At 35.3% G+C, this 27,261-nt stretch overlaps 1 protein-coding gene across 1 annotated transcript; it reads left to right on the plus strand.

The window, feature by feature from the left end:
• The first annotated feature begins 8 nt into the window (after positions 1-8).
• On the plus strand, positions 9-24,158 carry LOC135681895 (uncharacterized). Its single transcript, XM_065196537.2, has 5 exons — positions 9-96; positions 399-471; positions 10,181-10,273; positions 20,781-20,938; positions 23,967-24,158. The coding sequence occupies exons 2-5, from the start codon at positions 423-425 to the stop codon at positions 24,063-24,065; spliced, it is 399 nt and encodes a 132-aa protein (XP_065052609.1). The 5' UTR covers positions 9-96; positions 399-422; the 3' UTR covers positions 24,066-24,158.
• Positions 24,159-27,261: the final 3,103 nt, after the last annotated feature.

Genomic DNA, 27,261 nt, shown 5'->3' on the forward strand with positions numbered 1-27,261 from the left:
TTGATTTCTCTTAATTTATCAATTAATTTTCACAAAATAATCTTTCTTTAAAAAAGAAGAAATTTGGGCCACAAGGCTATCTAAAATTGCTTTTAAGTAAGTACATTGTAAACATTTTGACTGCTTTAACAAAGCCAAAGGGAATTGGCAGAAAGTTGTATTTTGTTCTTCGTACAAGACCTATTATCGGTAATTTGAGAAAATCAAACAACAGTTAACTTTAAAAATTTTTTACTGCCTGCCTAAGAGCTTTGAACAACACGTTTTGTTTCATCTATGCTAAAGAGTACATTTTATATTATTTGTTGTTGTAAGCATGTGTCAATTTGTGTCGAAGAACGTTTGCCTTTTGATTTTAAATAAAAAATGCTTCGATGATTATTTCTATTGCTTTCTAGAATTTCCAGAACATCGGCACCAATATGTTAAGGGTTGTTTTGTTTTTTGTGATTATGGCTGTACACTCTGAAGGTAAGGATAAATATTTCCATTCATATTTCTTGACAAAGCTTTAGATTTAGCCAGAGTAAATTGATAGTTTATGTAGACGAACTTGCACGTAAGTTCGGGCGTAAAACAATTTTGTTTTGCTGCGGCTTTTTGTCTCCGCAACATATCAATTACTGATATTGCCACTATTGTCATATTCCTCAAGAGTATTATGTTTGCTTTGGCCTCGATATGGTAGCTCTGTCAATATGATTCTACTTGACGGCAGTAAATTTCATGGTGTGTCCAAAACGACTGTCCTTACTTGCCACTCTAAGTTTAGCTAGCGGTGAAGACACTGCTGTTATATTTATCCAATGTCATAAACATAAAATACTTTGAAAACATTTTTGACGTATATGATGAATAGAAAAAGGCAAATCATCTCAAAAAGTTTATTCGAAAATAAAATGCTGGCAATCTGTTACAAAGAAAGTACAATGTTCATTCTTTACAACATCAAACACATTTCATCAAACCAATAGCAACAAAATAGGGATTCATAAAAAGAATTGTAAGAACATGGCAAATGAAAATGAAAAATATCGTGCTGTGAAGAAGTATTTCAGGAAAGAAGTCTATAACGAAAATTAAATTGAGGTTGAGCATCTCCAAAGGGAAAGTAGGACCATAAAACCAGAAAAAAGCAAAAGATGATGTCAATAAAGCCGCGATGAAAATCAGTAACAATAAAGCAGTCTTAAAGAAAGAATAGCAAATGAGCTGATAAGTTAGTCAAAATGAACTACACCAAAAGATAGCAAACAAACTGAATGAAATATTTGAAATCCATAAAAATCAATCTAACACAGATGAATCAGTTCTTCTACCAATACCAAAGCCAAATAAACATAGGGGTCTGTTGTAGAATTCGCGGCCAATTAATCTGCAAAATACAATGAGAAAAAATTCTATCTAACATGACACAGAACACATAACAATCAATCACCCTACATGAGAGGACGATCCACGTCTGATATTGTTAGACACGTAGATTCATAGCTGGCAAGGCGTAAATATACAAATAAATTACAAGTTGATCATTATGTGAATCGATAGAAGCAGCGCCATTGATACAAAACAACAAAAGCCTTTGGTGAATGTATTGGAAACAACTCTAAAAGAAGATGAACAAAGGATGAGTCGCATTTTCTTGGAAGAGTCGTGCGCATCAACCTCCATAAAGTTTGGAAAACATATAAAAAAAGTGGAAACAAAAATAGGATCCCTAAAAGATGATGGAATTTCGGAAATTTTTTTCAACATAGCTCTGATTTTTTATAAACATTCTCAATTGAAAAAGAAGGACAGAAAATATACCAAGAATAAAAAAACAAACAAATTTATGCTGATGATGGTGACTTCTTGTCCAAAGAAAACTCCCGTTCTAAAGTATTGAAAGAAATTGTAAAAGACTACCTTGGAAGATTTAACTTGAAAGTAAATGAAGAAAAAACAGAAGAAATGCTTTCTGGATCAGCCACTGAGCAGTGAAATGAAAGAAACAAGAAAGAGAACTACTGTCATTTATTGTGCTTAAGAACAAGCACACCATATGAACAATCTTTGAATTACTGGTTTGAATCTCCACCTAAAAAAAGATATACCGTGAAAGAAAAAAAAACCCTGCCTATATTGCTTGACAAAGACATCATAGAAGCAGCAAAATACCATCAACGATTGCAAATAAGACAATTTAAAACATGAGAGGACCTTAACATCCTTAGACATCTCGCGAACGAGCTGCATAGATTGATAGACTACTAATTTTATCTGTAGTGTCGCACAAGGTGAACAATGGTAAGCCCAATGCGCAGAAAGGAAAAGAGAGAGGATCTTTAGGGTATATCAAGTCAAAATATGAATCCAAACGTTAAAGTTAGGAAACATATATGCTAAATTGTGAATCAAGAAACGCCAATCAGAAACAGGAGTGGCGAAACAGGAATGGGGCTTAAGCCCCCAAACAATACTTGTTAACCTCAACGTTGGCAGCTGTTGTAGAGACAACATTCTGAGCCAGAGATAGCATAAATTGACGTTTTCTGTTTTTACAATAGCACAAGAAATCCCTTTACAATTTAAGTGACCATAGCTTCACGAGCGATAAACTAACTAACTCACTTAACTGTCGTGGCAAGTGCATTGTATACCGAAACACTGGAAGGTGTCAACGCTGTGGCTAACGGGAAGATAACTGGGTCCAAACCAATACCCTGGGCTTTTAGTAATTACAACAGCAGCTAGTCTACTATGTAGGTACGTAGTTACGTAGCCTGTCGCCATGTCTGAAGAAAAATGGTACTGTTATGATGCTATATTAGGTTTTCAGAATCTAACTATTTGATGAAACAAGGTGCTTAGAGCTCCCAAAGCCAGTTACACATAAGGTGCCTCGATGCAGGAGCACCGAGCCTTAAAATTCGTTTATTTGTAGCAACAAATATTTAAGAGATGCAATGCACCTCTTCATTGTCAGAGCCGTTTAGAGACAATAGAAAGAAGTGCTCATTCAAAATTTGATTTCCATCAAACGTTTTTTAAAACATCTCTTTTGTTCTCATGTTTTGCGTTGGTTAGGTCACCACTTAAAACATTTACTTTACGCACACAAGCGAAGTAAGTCTAAATTGGGCAAATACAACGCAGTAACTGTGCGGCAGCGCTTGATCATAACAAATGTTTTAACAATTGTTTGATTCGCTGGTAAAGAAATGTATTGTAATGTTTCACGGCTATTTAATTCGTTTGGCCTGGCCTTGATAAATATTTTTTGTTCAACTCATTTATTGATTTTTTCTAGCTACAGTGACAAATTATTTAGCTTTCAATTAATTTTCAAAAACGCATGCAATGTTCGGACTCATTGAAAAGGGAGCCTTGTCTATGCTTGGGTCGGGGGGCTCTAAAAATGTTAAAGCGGCCCTGGTCAACCCCATTTCTCTTGGTTTGTACTCAATCTCGTACCAAGTTATATTTTTGGGTTTGGAAACCTAAACTTTACAACTTGCCTACTGAAAGAAAAGTTTACACATTACATTAAACTAGGATGATGTTCAAGGTGCAATTGCATCAAAACTTTTTCACACGGTTTTACGATTTTAAGAGAAATAATGCACGGGTTTACGGATTTTGCAAAAACTTCAGGAGGTTTTACGGTTTTTTGGACCCTCCTTCCCAAAAAGAATCCCTTCATTCTGCAAGCAGGCTACGAATTCCATGCATTAAAACAACCGTTTCTTGTGTAATACGAATTTTCTGATCATTAGCGATGATTTTATTGTTTTGAATAACTTATGAGTATAACCATAGTGAACAAGGTTTGTAAAGCCTTTTTCTTTCTCCTTATTTGACTTCATCTGTTGTTTTAGAGCACCTTCGATGCGTTTTGAAGCCCACAATTCCCTTGCACAATTTCCAAAAGCAGCATTGTAGGCAAAAACTTTTGTTCGCAAACAGAATGTATCACCATAACCCGAAATACCAACATTAAACTTGTAGGAATCGCTTTTCTTCAAACTCCTTAGTTCAAGTGTAGTAGATATTGACCGCTAATAAGATTTAAAAACAATATTTGAAGATCAGACCGAGTGCACTAACTTCTTCTTGCTACAAATCAACAGCCAATAATAACAAGAAAATGATCGAAACACTTCATTGTCAATTCAACTACAAATTTAGAGCTATTATTCTAATCAAATTTGCATTTTGTTAGCTTGGTTTTACAAGAAAAACTATAACATGAGTGAATTAAATAATCAGAATTGGTAAAGGGGGGAAAGAATTATACAACTACCATGAGTTAAAAGAGATGTAAAGTTGGATTTGTTCATTGGTTAATTTCTGGAGCAGAAAATATAATAGATGGCACAAATGAAGTCATAGAAAGTTTGGCGGTAATTTTTCTTCTGTTGACCAAGTGAAAACGTGAAAAATTGCACAACTGACTTGAGCTAACGCTTTAGATCAGGGAAGGGCAACCCCTTTTGAGACTGGCCCAAATCTTCCAAACATTTTCTTCTAGCGGGCCAAATGTAATGAGAAAAAAGAATGCAATTGTTGTAATAAAATGGTGATAATAATATTGGAAAACTTGCGTTCAATTTAAATTACACTACAATTAAAAACTTCTTGTTTACATAGATATATTTCAACAATCGTAAGCGTGAAAGAAAAAACTGAATCAAACCACTCAAAATTAAACAGATGTCATTCAGGGCTTTGAGAAAACATCCTAGAAAGGAAATGCAGTATTATCAACTAATCAACGTTTAGCAGCGGCCTTTTAGCTCAGACCTCTCACTTTGATTCACGTTTGCATCAATTTATCTAATAGATGCTCTTATTAAGATTCACTCTTTCTGCATTTGTTAACTTTCGTCCAGTATCCCAAAGATTCTGCTGACCTTTCTTTAAGCAGAATGGATTCCTGAAAACAGATAGTGAACAAATTTTTCCATGATTCTCAGGTTATAGTGGATAATCTGAACTTGAATCAATGTGTTACATTAAAAGTTTGCGACCCCTCCTAATATTATCTTTGCAAACCAAAATATAATTTTGCCAAATTCCTACTTTGTAGCTTGAGCCGCGGACAATCAACTGTTGTTTCTTTTTATTACAAATAACAAACATTGGGTTCCTTTAGACTCCGTTTACTCCTAGTTTACTCCAAACTGCTAGTAACATGAGAGGAAAATGAATGAATCGTTTTACTGTTATTTTCATCATGTGCAAATGACCCCTATATCTGTGGAGCAAAATAAGGAGGTGCCAACAATTAACCAATTCAAGTATTAGAAGACTGGATATAGAAACTCTTATAGACTTTAGATCGTAGTTAATAGACTATAATTTTAAATATTATACTTTATTATTTTTCGTTGTGGCCCCAATTGGCTTGTAAGCTAGATATTTTTAACATAAAAATTTTGATCGATTGATTGACTGGTTTCCTTGCGTTTGACCAATCGGCGACCGCTAGCCTCTTACCTAGCTGTAGAGTCCAACAGAAAAGATTCGTCTAGAGAAGTCGTGACTTTTTTCTTGGCGTCCAACAGATTCCAAAGTCCTATAAGATGTACACAAGAAAAAAATTTAAACCCCGTTTACACTGTGCCGGATAAATTTTATCCGCATCAAAATTAGTTCAGATAGGTGTCGCGTTTACACTAGACCAACGCTATCCGCACGAATTTGAGAGCGGCTATCCGAACAAAATTAGTTCACCTAAGAAAGTAGATTAAATTAGTTCGGATAGCTATGTGGTACAGTCTAAACGCTTTTATCCGGATAAATTTTTTCCACATCGTATCTTGCACGAAAGTGATTGGCTATTTCTTCCAATTTAGTTTTCACTGTCTCCCAATCAAGACCTTTCGCCATTTTGTTATTATTTGTACATTATTTTTTCTCTCTTTAAGGGAAACCAGCATAAAGCGTTTGAAGCTTTTTAAAATCTAGAAATTTTATTTTCAATTAACTCTAGTCGCATTTTCCCTAGAAAATGTTTGCAAAATCCAATTTTTTTACGCTTTTGTTCACACCTAATGAAAGCTTAAATGTTCATAGACCTCCCAAGCTTGAGGGGTAAACTATGCCTAGTTTTGGATTGGGATGTGCCATTTAGGTTAACATTTTGGACCCATAATTCCGCAAATGTCTGAAAAAATGTGAACCATAACTTTGAAAACATGATGAAAACTATACCCATTTCTCTGCAGAGCAAATATAATTTTTAAAGCCTATGAAAAATCATCAACCAAATTTTGCATGTCCTATGCCCCAAAATCTCAATATTACACATACCTCATACCTTTATTTCTAACTGGATATTCTTTTTGCTAATGCTAAATCTCCCTTCTAATAAATTTGCAATATTTCCACAAAATTGTACCCATAATTCTGCATGTTTCTCCAAATGGTACGCATAGTCCCGCACAAATTTAAAAAATTAGTACCGATAATTATGCACTTTTCAGAAAAATGGTACCCCTAAATAATGGCACGTCCCCGTACCTTCAAACATGTTAAGGCATCTCCCCCGACCATCCAAGAGTAGGTACCGGTTTTATAAAGACCAAATTCACTTATAAAGAGCTAATTGTCGGAAGCCAAATGGAACAGAAGCGAAATGCATCTTTCAAATGTCTGAATTACCATAATTGGAATAATATCCATTTAACATCTAAGGGGAAAATTATGGCATAAGTTGTCTACAGAAAAAAAAGTCATCAAATCTTGCCCAGGTTAAAACTTAGATAAAAATTGGAAAGGAGAAGAATGTTGTTGTGAATTGTGTAGAAGCTACATAGCACAGGTTGAGTTCTTTGTCTAGAAAATTAAGAAAAAATTCGTTTTGGTGTAAAAATATTTAAACATCGTTTAACTATAAACTCATTGTATAATTTCAAAAGTTTTTTAGTCTTCAATGTCATTTCTTTCATCAATTAACTACTTGTTTTTTACTTTTCATCAATTAACTACTTGTAACTATAAATTATTCATTCTTGATTTTTAATTATATTTTTGTAAAGTAGGCATAAGTTAGCTTGTACATAAAATGTACATGGATAACTATATTATACCCACTTACTGTAAATAAATTAATTATCATTATCATTATTGTGATTATTAGTAATATTCTGTTTTAAGTTACACTAAATTCATCACAAGTAACCAGTACCATAAACGTGCTCTTTTTGTTTATCCTTCTATAAGAGCCCTTGGCTATCTGGGAACCTCATCTCTCTCTCTCTCTCTCTCTCTCTCTCTCTCTCTCTCTCTCTCTCTCTCTCTCTCTCTCTCTCTGATATGCTACGTAAACTCATATTTGACTCAAGTCAAACTAAATCCATTTTGATGACATTCATGAGCATTTGCCTCAGTCCCCTACTATTCAATCTATGTTTCAATACTTTTATACAGTACATAAAAGCCGAAGAATACAAACAGTTACGTTTTTCCCTACATGATCAGATGACCGTATGTTTTAACCAGTCCATTGGTTTCAATTCGCAGACGCTGCTGCCGTTATCACCAGCAATGAGAAAGAAAACAAACCTCTACTGAAGTGTTTCGCTCGCTGGTGCCAATGGGCTAACATGATCATACGTGTCTATAAATGCATCATTTTTGGAATTTTCCACAAGTTCTCTTCAGTACCAACCTAAGCTTTAAATAAACAACAAATCCATCCCATCTTTCTCGAATGGAAACTCTTTCAAATACCTCGGACGTCATTTTGACTTTGAAATGACAAACCAAGAACATAAATCTGACCTTTACCATCACTGGTCAACATGCTTAAACAATTCAGTTCCCAGCCTCTTCATGCAAAAAATCAGCTGCGTCTTTATCACAACTTTGTTCTTTCTAAAGTCTCCTGGAACCTCACTGTAGCAGATCTTTCAAAGACGTGGAATGTCGAGAATATTGACAACCTCGTATCCAAATACATCCGCCAGTGGCTTGACCTCCCAATAAGTGCTACCTAGAGTAGCATTATTCTTTCTAAAAACAGTTTGGACTCAGCCTAACTTTACCATACACCAAATTCTTACAATGTCGAACAGTTTTCTGCAACGCATTAGCACGAGAAAATACCAGCAGTAGCACAAATATACAATATGATATGTATAGGAACACCAAAGAAGCATTTAAGGCTGTCCAGCATGAGCATAAAGATCGTCTGCAAAACATTCTAACCTCCCAAGGATCTTTATTATCACTACTCTTTAACCAGAATCTTCCACAAATAAACAAAAAACGTCCAAGGATATTTTCAATTTCACCATAAGGTACCTGAACAAAACCCACATGGAAAAACCTGAAAAAATAGAACTTTAGCCAGACCTCTGACTGTTCTTTCTGTTTTCTACCAGAAACCCTTGTTCACATTGTTGCTGGCTGCAAAACCTATCTGGAAAAAGGCCGATACACCTGGCGACATAACACTATCCTAAACTTTCTAGCTACGTCACTAAAAGCTGTCAGTGAATCTACCATCTATGCTGATATACCTGGCTTTCTTTCACCATCAATCAAAACTGGAGAAAACCTTCGCGCTGATCTTCAATTACCTCTACATTTTAGAGCTAACTGTTGGCTTTGACTCCAATCTTGACACAAATGCAACAAGAAAACACAACAAGTATGCTCCTCTCTTATCTGGTTTACAGCGGCAGTTCAAATGTGTCTCCTTTGTTAAACTTTCTATGAACTCTCTTGGCATTTTCGGCAATTCCTGCAATTCATTCTTCAAAATGTGTGACTCTCTCTCCATCGATTAGCAAAAAAACGGTATCTCATTTGGAAACCTTCCAACATTGCCATCCGTTCTACGTACTATATATATTTTTGCAAAAATAAACCCAGGAACAAATCCAGAATTAAAACCTCTTTAACTTTGGTTGTTTTATTTTTTTCTCAGTATTTCCTTTTACCTTACGATTGTTATAGTTTTTTATTGTAAAACCTGGCTAGCCAATTGCAAATAACCTTGTAATAGTGAAATTTGTAATGTGTCCACTATTATCCATTCAATTTGCTATTTTATGATCAAACACCGAGTCATTACCAGTGACCTAAGTTGAGTGAAATTGAAGTAAGTTAAAAGCATTGTTACACTGTACATTTATGTAAATATACTGTATAGTGTAACAATTATTACACTGTACATGGTTCTCCTGAAGAGTAAGTTACTCACGAAACAGGTTTGTAGAGATAAATCATGTAGTCTTATTTTCTTCAACTCTATGATATGTCACGCTCTACGTGCTAACGTATTGAGCACTGTGCTACGGAAGTATCAAAAGACAAATTTATGTATGTAAATATATATATATATATATATATATATGTAAATATATATATTTATATATATTAAAAAAACCATTAAAAGAACTGTTGAAGTAGAAAGCACTCTTCTCAATATGTGTGCAGTGGTATTCAGGACTATTTTAGGGCCTCGTTAAGGAATTGATCACCCAGAATTCGCCAAACGTAATTAGCAGTTCCTTTCTTAATCATTCCTAAGGCACCTGCATTTACTGTCAAATGTCTTGGAACACTAACGTCAGTTTTCAAAGGCAAATTCAGCCACCCCCCTTTCCCCCTAAGAACAATGTTGATATACTATAGAAAAAAGAAAGAGGTTGTGGAGTACTCTTTTTCGTGTGCCTTGTATGATATTTTCCTATACTTTCAACATTGTTTTTGGCGGGGAAAGGGGGACGGAAGTAGTTGCACTCGGGAAAACAAATGAAAAATAGAAAAGCACAGCGCAAACACGACTTTTTCATTATCTCTCTACTCGTGTGAATACAACGATTGATACCTATAATAAAATGACGCTACCACCTCAAGACTGGTTGTGGATTATGATTGCCATTTTTAAAGTTTGCAATTATGAACCACAAAGCAAGGTAAAGAACGAACAGCTATCCTGCTCCGTGTAAACTTCCAAATATCTTTTTTTAAGTTGACAGTTGAAAACATATGACGTCTGCACGATTGTATAAACATCAGTCTGTATTTCTCTCTCGTGTTTTCAGAAGAAATTTCGAGTACTTGCAGAAAACCATTTAAATCGTCATTTTTTATGAAATTTATTTACGAAATTTCCATCACAATGATATAGATAGTGTTTAGCAAAGATTTTTCTACTAAACGTATCTCAATTTTGTTTTAGCTGCCGGCATCTCTTTCCCTGATCTTCGTGGTGGAGTGCTTCTAAGTGCTTTTCCTGGGATGTCTCCAATATCTTCAAGCTGGGGAAACTGCGGTAAGTATAGTTCACTTTTAGTCGCTTTTTATAGAAAGGCGGGTATATGTAATTCATGCTTTTAGAATCAGAATCCATAGAAAGGTTCAACTTTTTTTACTGTAAGTGAATTTCTGAAACCATTTTTGCAACGGATAAGACCCTTTGACTCTGGGAAAACTACGGATCGCCTTTGGTACCGATAGTTGTTGAAATTTTTCTAAAAAGTCTCAACAAGGTTGTGCAACAGCAAAATATTCGTGAGTCATTGAGGACATCTTTTTTCTCACTGATCAACATAAGTTGCTAAGAGAATAAGTTCTCTGCGTTGTAAATAGAAATTTAATAATCTTTAAGCAACTTGTTTTGAGATTATCGCGGGCGCCTTTGGAGCACGGGTCCGGAATGTCCAAGAAGACAGGATCAGAATAAGGCTATTTTTATAATGTAACGGAACATCCGTTATAAAATAAAAATTTATTGTTGAACGTGTCTCTTCTATTTCAACTTTAATTTCTTTGTTAAATTCTGCATTCAAAACATCTATGGTTACCAAAATAAAAATCAAATCACGAGCATGATTTCCTCGATTTGTTTTTGCATATTTCTTGACAAAGCGAGACACATTTCTGTGGACGCGAGTTCATTTGCAAACAAGGGTTTCAGACAAAAGGCTCTCAGACTAGGGCTTTTTTGTCGACTATGAGACAATTTTTGTAAATATGTTATGAATATGTATTATAAATATGTATTTCTTGCCAATTCATGTTCACGTATCGTATCTTATCGCTTTCGCTTTCTGTTTCACAGATTAAAGTGTGCATACTTAGTAATCCTCCTATTGTTAATTGGCTTTACAATTCACTAAAGTAGAACAACTTCATCTTCAGTGACGTCGGAACGAAACTCATAATAGAACATTTCTTTCTGACATATTTTTAATTTGGCAGGTAACAGTTACCTACTATTTCATATATAATGTTAGCCATTCCTATTAGTGCTCAATTCCTTAAAGAGTAGTTTAGATCTTTAAAGGATAATCGCACTACATTATTTTTCGTCAAGTTCTGCGCTACATCATTTTTCGTGAAAAAATATTTTCATTTTTTCACGAGATCTCGTGTTTTAAACCAAGTATATTTGCAAACATAGTCGCTGTGCGAGGACGTGTCTGCCGTAGCTATCGCATCAATATAAAGTTAAAAATACTTGAAGCAATTGCAGAAATTCGAAACCAAAAGAAAAGGCCATGTGGTGATGAAATTTTTGATGTGGTCACTAAAGCTCCGTTAAAACGCTCTCAAAATTTCACTGAACATCGCTCAACATTTGTAGAGTGCAAATGTTGAGAGCGTTTTAACACCCTGTTCAGTGATGTTGAGTGGTGTTGAGCGGTGTTCAGCGATGTTGAGTGGAGTTTGAACAGATTCAAAAATGTCCAGCGGGTCGACTCAACATTTCTATTGTTGAAGGTGTTGTTGAGAGATGTTGAGAGCGTTTTAACACCCCCATACAACAATGTTCAGTCGGCGCCAGCGCACTAGACTTGAATTTTGCGCGCCAAGAAAGGCTTCAGCGCGCAAGATTTCAGATCAGACCAAGAGGTTGAGAGAAGTTGAATTTTATAAATCGTAATGGCACACCATGACAAACGCTTGGAAACAGTTGGCAGTGAAAGCAAATCGGATGAGATAGCAATTCAAAGCATGTTGCAAGACCAATATCCAGACCTTAGGAAATCATCAGGCAGCTACTGTTAAAGTGAAAGAGTATCCGAAGTTCATCTTCCAAACTTGTCTTGGAACTCTGAGAGTCCGAAGTTCACAGCTCAACGAATGTTGCGTTGAATTGTTGAGAGCGTTTTAAGACACCCCAATTCAACATCACTAAACGGGTCTATTTTGGAGGGACTGGCTATGGAAGGGAAAAACACTAGCAAAGATTTTGTGGATTTCAAAAAGTCTCTGGACATTAAAATGGCCATTTTGAAAGAAGAAGTGGGAAATATGAGCCACAACAAGCCACAACAATATATAGGCCACAACAAGCTAAGGAAAAACAAAATAATTCTGGTGCAAATTTGAGAGATGAGTTCATCCACAATTCTTTATTTCCTGCTTTCTCATATCGATCCTGAAAGGTTAATTTCGGAGCATCAACGACAAATTAAATTTTTGAGGAATAAAATTCTCAGTTGAAATAAAATTATAAAAATTTCCCTTCAAAATCAAACTCAAAATCAAATGAAGGATGACGTTTTCAAAAGCGCTAAAGAAAACGATGTACGATGGCAAGTAATTTCCTCGAAAGAATGAGAGCCAGAGGCGCCGGAAGCACGGGGACAGCGGGAGCAGCACTATGCCCTTGCGAAAATGCCCTTGTGTATTTATGCAAATGGAATAAATATATATCATCTCAAGTTCTTGGGTGAGAGAAAACAATAGTGCCGTTAGGAGCAAAAAAAAATATTGGACGCATTTGCATTAACTTACCTGCAGTAATGCTCTTTGTTTCTGTAGAATAAGCTCAGTGAGTAACAGAGGAATATGGGGCCCTAAGAAAGCTGAGATAGGGCCCCCTATTAACGGAGCGCAAGAAAGTTCAATCCAATGTTGTAGTGGAGCATGTCAAACTCTAATGCAATACGAATAACTGATAATTTTGTAAGCTAACTAGTAGATGCTTCAACTGAAATAATTTTAAAGCTTTTAATAATGGGGAAAACTTTGAAGAACAAAAATGAGAAGATCAGAATACATGATAAAGAAGTTGCCATACCAAGAAAGAAATTTACAAAGACGAAAAGTACAATTAAATAAGCTTTATTTTGGACGGGGACGTGCCATTTTGGTTTCAAATATCTGGGCACATTTTTCTGCACATGTCTGAAAAATGTGATCCATAATTCCGCAAACATGACTAAAACTATACCCATATTTTCTCAAAGCAAATCATTTTCTTAAAACACAAAAAAAATCATCAAATAAATTTTGCACTTTCTTTGCCAAAAAATCTTAATGTAACACATTGATAATCTCACGTCACTAAGGAAACATTTTCGAATCTGACAAGCTTTGTGAGGTTTTCGTTAGCACGGACAACTACAGTGTTATGAGTTATATAACATCACGCTGGCATTCGTGACATTTGGTAGATGGTAGTCTACAAGCTTTTACATTTCTATTCTGTTGTGACTCAGATTGCTTATTAATGTTGGAATGAATGAGGAAAACTCTTTGAATTTAGGCTGGCGCTTGCTCCACTTGCTTCTGTCTCGATTTAGTTTCAGTTATAAATCAGCATCAAAGAAATTTTATTTTGGCTCTAACATCGTACAAGTTACAAAAGACACTAGTTTGTCGAAGACGCAAAACGTTTGGAGTATTTTGGAGCTTACGTCAGCCCGAAGCATCCCCTTTTAAGAGCAATCTGATTTAGAGTTAAAACAAGCTTGAGGATTGAACGGAACTCATTTTGGGTCATATCAAACATTGTGCCAAAATTATTAATTTTATTCCAGAAAAACAGGCGATTGTTTTGTTTCACCTTTTCTTGAATGTTGAGTACACAAGCACAGAATAGTAAGTCCAACAGACATGATGGCATCTATTTCCCGTTTTATGCTGGTTAATCCTTGATTTTCATAAAGAAGTGCTGCTTCGGTGCTCTATGACGGAAACTTTGAGAGATTTCTGAAAATTGGGTTGTCTGGTGAAAAACACATTTAAACCGTTCGCACTGTACCTACAGATTCCTAAAAATTTAATCTAATACCGCCTTTGAAGATAAAACAATAGGAATTAACTTTGTAAGTTATCACTATCAATCTGACACTGAAATAAAGTTATCACTATTATTCAGCTCAGTTCAGTTTTATGTTTTAAAATCCCTCTACATACAGTATCTTCCTCGATCTTGTAGGTCTAGAAACACTGTTAAAACAAGTGATTCTGCCATCGGTCAACAATTTTTTAGACAACCCAGATTGTGCAAAACTCTATAATGACGACATGTTTCGGATAATTGGCAGAGCCCGGTCGTCCTTCCATCTAGCAGTTTTGGAGTCAATCCAAAACTCATTAGCCCCTAAGCCTACTTTGAACTGAAACTGTTTGCCATTTACACAATCAAGAGCTTTCAAAAATTTACAAGAATTATGGCTTTCAACTGTATCACGTTCATTTTCGCCCAGTAAATTGTCATCTTCAGATAATAAAAGGGCAAGGTTTCACCCAAAATTTGTTGTAGTTTCTTGCTTCTGCATGCTCGTCTCCAACATCCTACTTTCCACAGCTATGAAATTTTGAGTTGTGTGCGGGACATACATTTTTCTGATGATGAGGGCCTGACAAAATCTCCAATTTTTTGAAAGGACGGTTTTTTGGCATTTCTCATTCTTGTACCTTGAGTCCATTTTTGCACCTATACTTCTGCATTGGTTTCTTTGCTGTGAAATTTTCAATGCCTCCACAATTGGATATGCTAAACCTCTCCTGCCTTATCAGAAAACGTATAGAAATTCTGTTTCAAAGATCATTAATAGCTTTTGAAATTTTTATCTCGCTCTCCAGTTGCAATCTTTCTGAAAGGTTTTAACACGAATCCCAAAATAAAACGTTCACGGGTAAATTTGTCATGTCTCTTTTTTGCACTTTTGTACATCTTTTTATTGGTTTCATCAACGATTGTGTATATCAATTAGTTGACTTGATCCTGTTCATCTCGATTGTAGAGTTCGGAGGTTATTCTTAAACGCTTGTAATGTCGAATCCAATTACACTATTCTTATGGCTTGAAATGGCATGCAGGCCACACCAATATAGCGCTCCTAAGGTGCTGACCGTACTTTAAAGGGAAATGAAGTGAAAAACGATTTTTTGTTTAATTATTAAGTTTCCCGTGCTGATTCTCAAACAGTTTGACTTTTTTTGCTTTTAAGTTGTGTAGCTTTAAAATTGTTAAGTTTTTAAAATCGAAATTTGCCCTCATCAATGGCGGAGCGAGTACGTCGTCAGACCACTGTGTCACGTGAGCTTGTGACGTACATTTCGAGCTTTTCCGTTCAAACAACTCGCTTTCTACAATTTGCCAAGTAGTTCTGTATCAGGGTTAGGACGTTCCCATTTATACCATTGCACTTTAATTTGCATAAAAGGCCCTCGTGCCATCCCTGTCAAACACTTTGCAGAGATCAAGATACTTTTTCAAATATCTTCCCAAAGCTGGGTAGAAGTGAAATTGGCCTGTACTTCATTTCGTTCTGCCTGCTGTCTTTTTTATGAACATGAGTTATGTTAGCCTTTTTCCAAGGAGCAGGAAAGGTTCCTGTCTCCAAAGATTTTTCAAATATTGAAGATAGTGGCTCAACTATTGATGCATCGCACTGCCAGTTGATATTGTTGCACAAAAAAACACTCAAAATGTTAGCTTTGGTATCTACGTTAGTAACAATGACTCTATTTTCGAGAATAGGTGGAATTCCCGAAATGCTCGTCTTAGGCCCCGTTCACACGGGAACGCAATCGCTCCGTTCCGTTCTTTTCCGTTCCGAAAAGCTGAACGCTCAGGAGTTGTGTTCACACGGGAACGCTTCAAACGACATCGTTCCGTTCCAAAAAGTGGAACGATAAAATAAGTGATACGAAAAGTGGAACGGTACGCAATCGTTCCGTTCCGTTCCCGTGTGAACGCGCAGAACTGGTCCAGAAAATGGAACGATAAGAGTTTTGCCCTTGACGCATGCGTCTGTGTTGTTGTTGAGGGAAGGAAAAGGTGACAATGATAAACTCAGCGAAGAAAATGGAGGATTTCAAAAACACCATTGGTTGGATCTCGCCGTTTGTCCATTTAAACGATTCAACACCATTCTGCAAACATTGAAATTCCTTCCTTTTAGGGTTGGCTTCAATTTTCCCACGAGCTTGCTTATTTTGGGGCGCCTTTGTATTCTCCATTTATTCAAATTGTTTAAAAATTCAGAGATAGGTCAGAGATAAATCGAAATGATGAAATCTATCTCCATTATGGACATGCGCATTAAAAATCATTCGCTTATTTTGACGCGCAAATTGCAGAACGGAACGATTGCGTTCCCGTCTGAACATAAACAAAAATCGATACGCAATCGTTCCGCTACCGTGTGAACAGTATACCTTTTCGTTCCAGAAACTGGAACAAAAATGGAACGGAACGATTGCGTTCCCGTGTGAACGGGGCCTTATTCATAAGTTTGTTCAGGGTGGTCCAATATTTTTTGATACCATTAATAGCATCGAACAGCTTTCACCGAGCTTTAGATAATAATTTTCTTTGGCATCATTTTTTATGTTTCATTACTAACTTCCCTCACTTTGATCCAGTCCTCTTGCTTTCTTCCACGCTGCAAAATTTTTTTGCAAACCCTATCTTTTCGCCTTATTTCTGTTTTAACTTCCACCGTCACCTAAGGGGCATGCTTCTCATTGCATTTTATAACTTTGTTTGGTATTTTAGTAGACAGTATGCAAAAAATTCGTTGTGGTGAAAACTTTGGTCATTTCATTTGAACCAAGAATCATAAGCCGATAAACCCAATCAATCCCATTAATTGTATCCCTAATTGACTGGATGTCAGCTTTGCGTAGTCCCACACAGTTCTCTTATAGAGTGATGGGGCAGGGATAGACAAGTTCAATTTCCATAGACAAGCTGGTGTTGGCAATGATCTTTCAGAGAAGGATGAACCTCAGACTCAACAAAGAGATTAGGTTGGTCAGTTATGATGAGATCAATACAAGACATGCTCTCTCCACGTATGTTTGTGGCCTCATTTATTAATTGGTACAAGTTATTTGTCTCTATGAACTCAACTAGAGCAATTCCATCAGGATTTTCATCATCACTCTACCACCACTGAGGTGATCTACAGTTATAATCAATACAGTTGGTTTCTCCTGCCTAAGACGAGTTAAAGTCATCTGCAATTTATCCATGAAAACATAGAAATGTTCACTTTTTTTACTAAGGCTGCGGTAAACAGTAACTATGAATATCTTCTGTCTGCCAATTTTTTTATCAGCAACTATTATTTCCTCTAATATTTCAAGATCCTTTTTACGTATAATTGACAGACCCTCTCGAAAGTACATGCAGATATCCCAGATTTTGGAATCACTTGGATGATCATTGCGAAACATCTCCTTGCTGAAACCTTCTATGGAGATCTCCTCATCTCACACTTTATTATCCAGCATTGATTCACACACTGCAATAACGTCGTATTAATAAAGAGATTTGTAGGCCTCAATGAGTAGAATGTTTATACCATTTCTTGCGCACATGCTGTTTAAGTTCAAATAAATGAATCACACACAGTTTTCAGTTTGTGGACCAGGATCCAATTCAATATCTCCAGAGAGAAGTAAAAGTAACTCTTTATGGATCATGTGAAATGAATCAATTACTGAACCTATAAACAAAGCGTACATCAAGTGAGGAAAAATGGTACAATTTGTTTTTATGGAACAATTAGATTTCAATAGCGGCATAATTCTTGTGTCAAAGATATGTAATAACAGGTAAATGGCGAAATACGTAGTCGAAAGTAATAGCAAAATTGGTTACTTTCACATAAATATGACATATTCCCAAGATACCCAGTCCTATGGAAAAAAAACGAGAAACAATATTTAGCAATGAATCGATCATGAGCGACAGCGGCATAGCTAGCACTGATAGCCAAATAAGCAGGTGCAACTAGGCAAAGGAACAAAACACTGTTATAAGAATCTCTTAAAAGGTACGAACTTAGGTGCCACTGGGACAAATCATGGGACATGTCGTTAAGAGTTTATTTGTGGCTACTATGTCGTTAAGAGTTTCACAAAAGGAAAAGGTCAAAATTTTAACAACAGGGAATAGGTCAAATCTCTCTGATAAATGTACCTCTAATAAAAGAAAACAATAAAGACTAAAAAGTTAAATAGATTGAAGTAATTACAAGAGAGTTATAATAAGTTATATAAAGGGGGGGGGGCTGGAGCAAAACCACTCAGATGACTAGATTTTGTAGTTGTTATGATTTCCAGCCCATTTTATACCTTCACAATCACTTCTTTGCCCTACGCACTCACGCGCATACGCACACACGCAGAATTATTCTAATTGGCACCATCACTATTTTCATCATCATCACGATGGTCTTGCTGATCTTCAGTAACCCTACTAGCATCATTTCTGGTAACACTTCGAGTAACACTTCTTTCTTCATATTCTCTAATGATAGTTCGCAGATCTTCTTCACTATTTATGTAATTAAACTCCTTGGCGATCTTCGCGCATAAACAGCAGTTAACATCTACTAATGCAAAACAGAGCTTCTTCCTTGTAAGTAAATCGCTTATCTTTCTTATTGTGTCAATCTTATTCTTTGTCAAATTCAATTTTATAAATTGCCTTCATAGACCCATCTTATAGCTTATTGTCTACAATAGTCTATAAATTAGTCTACAATGCCCTTCGCTTCAACCTGTTTAAACTAACGTCTGCACTACATCGCATCCCAACTCAATTGCACTATCTTTGAATTGGGGTACTCATCCCATGTCTACAGAACATGATTGTCAAAGCATTTTCTGTATTACTTTAGGCATAAAAACAATTCATACCAGGATGTACGTTAAAAGAGGAGGACTAAAAAGACCGGCCATTAAATGATATATGTTTATAAGTTTATTAAAAGACTTAAAATATTGTCCATATTGTTATTACCTTATCAAAAGATGTGTCAGAAATTTTATCACATTGCTGCTCTCTATTAATGTTGAGTTTGAGCAAATTTAAAAAAGTTTATAATTCGGCACCAAAAAACTCGATTCTCCAAATTTGAATTCTGAACATCACGCAGTGACAGAATACAATAAACGAACATTGTACTCTGTATGTAAAAAATCTCTTCTGATTAGTTATAAAAAAATATCATCAAGAAGTTTGTAAAGGGTTTTTATTGTACGAGAAAAACACGAATAAATCCAGACTATTCTACACATTTTGATATGAGTGTAGTATCTTGAAAACTTCACCTGGGCAATCTTAAAAACATCAAGCCTTGTTCAATCCCTCCTTCTTGATGATTAATCTAGTGATTTGGCCTACGATTCAAGATTTGGCCATTGGCTAACTAGTTTTAACAAGTTTTAATAAACTTTTAACATTGTCCCTCTAGTTCTAACTTATAACAAATTTATCTTTTTACTCTTATGAACTAAAAGTCCGGTTCCTTTGAATAACCCTTGTATGTAACCCCTTAATTTCATTGTATATGCAATAGGTAGCTTATTCATTTCCACTGTCTCTCTGCAAAATTTTGAAATCTTTGTCTTCTTTGACTAAAGTTCTTTTCTATCAATTTGTGATAAATGTATGCTGGAAGTGGTCCAGTTATTCCAGCACAAATACCCCAATACCAGCAAACCATCCATTGATTGGCCACTGTTCGTAGATTCCTAGCAAAGTGGATAAAATTTAAGGTATTAATCTTTTTTAGGCATATTTCATGCACTTTCAGGCATTTTTTACAAGAAAACTGAGTATGATTATTTCTTGCCTTCGTTGCAAGAAAAGAAACAAGGCTCAACGTATCACTTATTTACTTTATCATTCCTACTGACAAAAAGAATATCGCGGGAGACTCTTCATCCTCTAAGATCTCATCGAGCCTAGGCTAATCTTCATCACTATTTTCGCTGTTCTCGCTTGTTCCTCGGTAGGGCAAGTACTCCACATGCTCCAAACACTTCCTCGTCGCTCGATCCCATTCCTGAAGAGCTGTCGAGAAAACTGCGAACTGAAATTTTATCTACTAACCGATTTCCTTCCCTCCGATTCACTTTACTACAATGTTGTTTTAATTTCCACGCTTGGGAATTGGGATCGGGACAGGTGTCCATGACTTTACGTCAGCGCCTGAAACTTGTTTCCAGACCTCTCCGCCACAGAAATAGAGAAATTTCACACTTAGCATGATAAATGCGGATAAACGAAACGAAAACCATAAAATTTCGTGTCTATAATCAAAATCAGCACGATGAAAACTACTTGTCAAATTGTTTTCATTTTTTACTTTATTTCCCCTTTAACATAAAAGTCCATATGCACACTTCCCAGTTGTAGCTCACAAGTTTTTGTGTAACCATGTCGAGTTAGATGAGCAAGAGATAAAAAGTTTTATTTGATTCTCGTCTTTGCTGATTAAACAACTAACTCGATAAACAATAAATCGAGATATTCATCATATTTCAACTTTTGTTTTAAATAATCCTTAAGTAGCTTTTATGATTAGAGCAGAAAATGTACCTTTCAAGCCTCAAACATTAGAAAGCCTAACCAGAGTCGGTGCTACTGAAATGTTGGTGCGTGTGATAGCCAACTTTCAATACAAAAAAATTTTACCTCTAAGAAATGTTTCTAGCATCAGCCCTGCGCCTATCTGTATTTCTGCAGCTGACTTTACCCGGATAGTATAAAACTAATAAATCAATGCATCTTTTAGGTAATACACAAGGAGGAAGATTCACACAGTCAAACCATGCTTGCGTGGTAGATAAACTTAAAAGTGATTTTGCCTATGAAGAGGACGTTGCAAAGGAACTGGTGAGACTAGCAAGTCAAGGGACTGGAGCTGTACCACCAACAGCTTTAGGAAGTCGAGTAAAAAAATTTTTTTATTATTATTTTGAGAAAAAGAAGTCAGATTAGTCTCAAATCTAAGTAGATCTTATCAGTTATTTTTGCCGTGACAGTTAACTTAAATGAACAAGTTATTTTTCTAGAACACACATTTTTGTATGCTAGAACACACATTTTTCATGCAAAAGATGGAACATACATTTGGTTGGAATATTTTGTTGAGATTTAATGCCCATTTAAAGATTGCAATTTTAAGAATTTTTTTGGTATAAAATAAACGTGTATACATCCTTGAGACAGCTTGCCACTTTCTCAGGAAGGCATTGATTTCTATTTTTGCTATTATTCTTTTGCCGAGCATTGTCATATGGATGTTGACAGTTTATCATCCTGTTTAATCCTATCAATTTCATTTAGAACTTCAACATTAGAAGTTAACCATTTTTCAAACAATATCCTCTTTCAATCATCCTCTTTTTTGCTGTTATGAAACTGGGTCCCCAACTGCAAACCTCTCCAAGTTATATTGCCCAGTTGCATTAAACAAAAATGATGAACAATTTACTTCAAATACAATACTGCAAAATTGTACTATCCGGTTTTACTTCGCTGGCAGGTATCCACTCAAAAAGGCTATCCAAAACCTTTTCTGTGATTTACACATTCAAAAATGAGTTTGAATGGTGGACATCATACAACATAATGGTCAGAGAGTGCCCTGTATGTTAACAATTATTTAAGGAGACCCTTCCTTCTCTAAGTTTTGTAGTCCATGCATCCCCTCTATTAACTGCGGAGAGTGTTAGATAATAGACATTCCTTTCAGCCTCTAGATCATATACTGGCTTTATAAATTCTCTTTTTAATTGTTACCTTGTTCCTGTGTCTGATTCAATGAGGGTATTTGCTTTCCACTTCAATCTCTGCAGTTGAGCTCTCAATTTCTCTTAACAATTCCAATAGTAGCTTGGCAACACATCATGTCCTTGTTTCCATTCCAATTGTACTTATTGTTCCTTTTTTTAACCATCTCATCGTCTACATTTTTTTCTCTCTTAATCCTATCGTCTCTAAGTCCCATAACTCTTCGTTTCCGTACAATTCCTTCCTGTCCGTAAAAATATGAAAATTATATACTTGGCTGCAAGTTTCCTATTAAAAGAAAATGAGAGTACTCCACCTTCTTACATTATAAAAGCTCATTTCCAATGCTAGAAATCTTATCATCTGGATACAACGTCTGGTTCATAAAATATTTAGGTATATTATCGGTTTCGTTTTGTCTAAAGGTACTAACATATCATTAGTTTTAATCTTAGCAAGTAAACCCGCACTTTGAGCCAACTTAGATCTTACAAAGGAACCTTCGCTACCTAAATCAAATAGTACTCTGACTTTTACAGATTTTGTTTAACCGTTAAGCAATCCCTGTGCTGTGCTGTCTGCAAAAATATGATTTTCTCTACACCCACATGCAGCATAGGACTTATGCTGCTTTTAAATAGGCTGTCGCAGCAAACTTGTGACTACTTTAACATAAAACCCGTGTCAAATTAGCCAAGCTGAGCATTTTATAGCCTCTCTTGGTCAATGTTCTATTGCATAAGGACTTTTGACACATTTAACGCTTTAAAAAGATGCACTCGCATAAAGTAGTGCCTATTGGGAGGTTTGGAACTTCCTGTACCAATGTACAGATTAAGATAGACGGACTGTATAATAAATAACTGCGAGTTTTGCTCTTGTCAAAATTTTTTTTCTGTTTATATCTTCCTTCTTAAAATGTTTTGTTCCTTTGAACTATTTTGCTTTTCTTTGAATTACAAATATTTGTTTGCAAAACAGAGAGGAAATTTTTGACAAATTGTGGAATGGTCGATGATTGGGGGCCTTCTTTCCCCCAGCCACAAGGCCTCTAATGGTGCACAAAATATGCCAGAAATACAAAACCCTGCTGTGTGACTCTTGGGCATGCAAACAAAGAAACGGCCATACATACAAAAAAGATGTTTGCGCTCATTAATGTCTGACAACAGTTAATGTCTGTGACTCCCTTACAATACTGTGATGCATAGTTTGCTTTATAATATATACAAAATAGGGCAACAGTTTTTGTTGTCAACGCACTAGCAGTTTTCAGCCTAAATTCTTCCTTACTGGTCTTCACAGATTTCTACTCTACAACTTATTCTTCAACTTCCCCGCGATTCATGCCTTTGCAGAATTCAAAACATAATTTCTCAAAGAGAAAAATTTAACAAACTCTGCAACATCCAAATTATTTTGTACGGCACTATCAAACGAATCCCGAAATTCTTGGCACTGTTTGGGGTTTTCCTGAGAAAGCTAAATTTGGGTTACTTGGCCTGCCACTTGCTTATTGAGAATTTTACCAATTGAGTCCTAAGGTAAACAAAATTAATTTTCTCTAGACAATTGTGGTTTTTTCATTTCTATGAATATAGATTCCCCACCGCCAAATTGAAGGATGATCGGGGTCTGCTAATAATCCCAAACATGTCGTCATTATACTTTTCGGACGATCTGTGGCCAATGGCGGCATAGCATGTTTTACTTGTTGTTTATAATCTGGAAGGGTGAAGGTTGTTTCTAATGCTGGAAGGGACATGCTGTCTTATTCTATCCCTCAATCTTTGGATGGTGCGTCCTATTTAGCGTAAATTACAATTGCACGTAAACTCGTAAATAACAGAAGTCTTTTTGGTGGAAGGAGCACAAACATTTTGAATGGATGGAAGGGTCTTTTTTTGTACTGTGAATAATACGTGGATTAAAAAGAAAGAATTATTTTAGATAAACTAAGCAATTTTGTGGGCCAATTGTTAGTTTAGAAGAAAAACTGAAAAAATCTACTTGATGACATTATCTGGAGTTTTTAGTTGGGAAATGATATACATTGAAGCGTTTCAGACAAAAAGCTTTTGTAAGAAGTTTCAAAATTTTTGATGTCTTCAAAGCCATTTCTATTACTTTGAAATCGCATTTTTCTTGACAAAAGTAATGATTACTCTTTTTTTATTATTTTTAGCCTAAAACAGCTGATGAGAAGTCACGAAAAGCTGCATGCTATGTTGCTGAAGAATGCAGCTGTAAATTTACGCAGGACTGGTGTACAATACGGGACTAAAATTGTTAACAATTTGTATACCTGAACAATATTTAAGTGAATTATGTATTATGCATTGCGCTTAGATTATTGTATCATGCCAAAAGTATCACACGTTTCATTATTTTATTGAAATGCTTTTAAGATATACTTTTTACTAAACTAAAGAAATCTTAAAGTTATGAAAGTTTAAAAGCTACATAATTCAAATTCAAATTCAAATTCAAATTCAAATTCAAATTCATTGGCATTCAGCAACTAATTACAGGGTACTTAAATTAATTATTATAGTAGTTAATACAGAATATATGACATCTATTTTAGCTAATAACAAATAAGTTGCCTAGGACGCTGGGAGGAACCGAAACGGTTTTCGAGCCTAGCGCCCTAGTTGGTAATAGTTAATCATGCAGTATAACAGTAACAATGGAACAAGTAAAAGTTAATTACAAGTAGAAACTAATTACTAATAATTTTGATTTGAATTTAACATATAACAGAAGAAGAATAGAAACATATTAAGATTAAGATACAGATACTAAGAAAAAAAGAACAAAATACAAAGGGGCAAGAGGAGAGAACAAGGATATAAACGAAGGGGGGGGGGGGGTGACACGAGAGTTCTGTTCGTTTTCAGTTTAGAAATCGAAGAATGAGATATTCGGGTTGGTTTAAAGTAAGTGCATTTGGGTTTTATAAATATTTTTGCAGAAGCCAATTTCGGAGATGTTTTTGGAAGAGTCTTTTGACTGGTTTAGAGCGAATATTAAGTGGGATTTCGTTCCAGATTTTAACTCCATTGAACGTAATGAATCTCTTTTTAAGGTTAGTTCTTGCTTTGGGGATAGCAAAATTTTGTTTTGCAGCTTGCCGTGTATCATAGCTATGTCTTGATGTTGTTTTTTGGAAGAGCTGACAAAGAAAATCCATTTGCGTGCCTGTGTTTACGTCATACATAAACTTTGCACATTGCAGGGTGTAACTATCATTGAGGTTTAATATATCAAATTTATGGTAAATTGGTTTGGAGCTTGCTGTGTTTTTAGCAAAGTTCATTATTCGTAGAGCTTTGTTTAGATTTCGGCCCATAGGTTTTAGGGAGGACAGATTTGCACTCCCCCAGTTAATTAAAGCATAGTTGACGTGAGGCTCGATAAGAGAAAAGTATAAGTTCCTTAAGATTTGTGGAGGAACATAATGCCTAGCCTTAGCTAGTATTCCAATGCCTTTAGAAATTTTTAGATTTACCTGTTGAATGTGTTGTTTCCAGCTAATGTCCTTATCTAAGAGTACACCAAGGTATTTTATACAATCCTTTTGAGCAATTGATTTGTTATTAATTGCTAATTTTATTTCATTTGTTTTATTTTTTATCGAGGGAGAGATTATGAGGAAGTTTGATTTATCAACATTTAAGGTCAGTTTATTGGCTACTAACCAGTCTGAAACTTTGCTGAGCTCATCGTTTACGATGAATTCTAATTGACTTAGATTCTTATGCGAGAAGAAGATACTAGTATCATCAGCAAAGAGGTGAAATTTTAGGATGTTTGACGAAAACGGCATATCGTTAATATATAGAAGAAAAAGCAAGGGCCCAAGGACACTGCCTTGTGGGACTCCAAATTTTATATTGCAGGATTCTGATAGAGTTCCATTTATGCATAATTTTTGTGATCGGTTTGTTAGGTAAGATTTAAACCAATTTAGGGTCATGCCTCTTACTCCATAATATTCAAGCTTGTAGATTAGTATATTGTGGTCAACAGTATCAAAAGCTTTAGCAAAATCTAGAAAGATACAAGTTGAAAACTGTTTGTTTTCAACAGCATTTACTAACTGTGTACAGACGTCGAGTATGGCAAGAGAGGTTGATTTGTTTTTTTGGAATCCAAACTGGTGATTAAAAATTATTTTATGCATATCAAGGAACTTTATTAGTCTGGCATGCATTAATTTTTCAAATATTTTATTAAAAATAGGAAGTAGGGAGATAGGTCGGTAGTTTGTAACTTCAAGTTGAGACTTTCCCTTGTAAACGGGCACTACTTTAGCATATTTCAGCATAGTAGGATAGACTCCCGAGCTAAAGGATTCATTGATTAGATCTGTCAATGGTTCTTTTAAAGAATTGCCAATACATTTGATAAGTTTTACGGGTACATCATAAGCATCTGGGGCTTTAGACTCATTTAGCCTTCCTAGTTCATCATGAACTTCAGAAGGATCAACTGGTGATAAAAAAAAGCTAGCAGCATTTGGCTGTGTTAGATAATCTTTATAGTGACTATTTGCCGGACTTAGTTTATTTACAAGATTTTGGGCGATATTAGTAAAGAAATTGTTGAAAGCATTTGCTACACTTTTACGATCCGATAACAAGCTACCTGCAATATTCAGTTGGAAGCTGCGTGAATTTTTTGCTTTATTTTTATGAAGAAGGTCGTTGATGCCTTGCCAAATTTTTTTAGAATTATTTTTATAAGTTTCAAAATAGGACAAGTGATACAGTTTTTTGCTCAGTCTTATGACGTGATTTAGCTTGTTTTTGTAAATTTTATAACGTTGGAACCAGAAATTGTCTTTAGTTTTAATAAACTTTTTATAGAGTGAATTTTTAGTTGAAATAGACTTTAAGATACCGTTGGAAATCCAGGGTTTAAGCTGTTGTTTACGTTGTCGTCTGGTTCTTTGTCTCAGTGGGGCGTGTTTATTAATAATAGTTAACAGCTGAGATTGAAACAAGTTATATTTTGTATCTAGGTCATTTGAGTTTACAAGACTAGAATTAAAATCTATTTTATTGATATCATCTATGTAATTTTTATTAACAAAGTTTCGATAATCTCGCGACATTGATATGTCTTTGGTGTTATTTTTACCTTTTCCATCATAAATTACGAAATTGGGTAGATGATCTGAAACCTTATCGATAAGATTTCCACTAACTGCGTTCAGTTGAAGAGAATTGATGAATATATTATCAATTAAACTAGGAGTAGAAGTATCATTTATTCTCGTTGGTTGGATAATTAATGGTTTTAGAAAGTTTGCAAGCATTAAGTTAAGAAAGGAATCAGCACATGGTATTTTATCAAATTTTAGAAGATTAAGGTTGAAATCTCCGCTTAGTATGACTAATTTGTTTTCTCGGCCTATTTTGTTAAGAACAGTTTCAAGGTATTTTAGAAAACCTGAAGAATCTTTGCAGGGATGC

This window comes from Rhopilema esculentum, chromosome 16, assembly GCF_057945365.1.
Source record: "Rhopilema esculentum isolate cy_ngs chromosome 16, ASM5794536v1, whole genome shotgun sequence".
Lineage (NCBI taxonomy): Eukaryota > Metazoa > Cnidaria > Scyphozoa > Rhizostomeae > Rhizostomatidae > Rhopilema > Rhopilema esculentum.

What these genes read in the sequence shown, in the direction of transcription:
- LOC135681895 (XM_065196537.2), top strand. Translation starts at nt 423, where the DNA reads ATGTTAAGGGTTGTTTTGTTTTTTGTGATTATGGCTGTACACTCTGAA. An exon ending in TTCAAGCTGGGGAAACTGCG is followed by an intron (nt 10,274 to 20,780) that starts GTAAGTATAGTT and finishes TGCATCTTTTAG; the next exon opens with GTAATACACAAGGAGGAAGA. An exon ending in CAACAGCTTTAGGAAGTCGA is followed by an intron (nt 20,939 to 23,966) that starts GTAAAAAAATTT and finishes TATTATTTTTAG; the next exon opens with CCTAAAACAGCTGATGAGAA.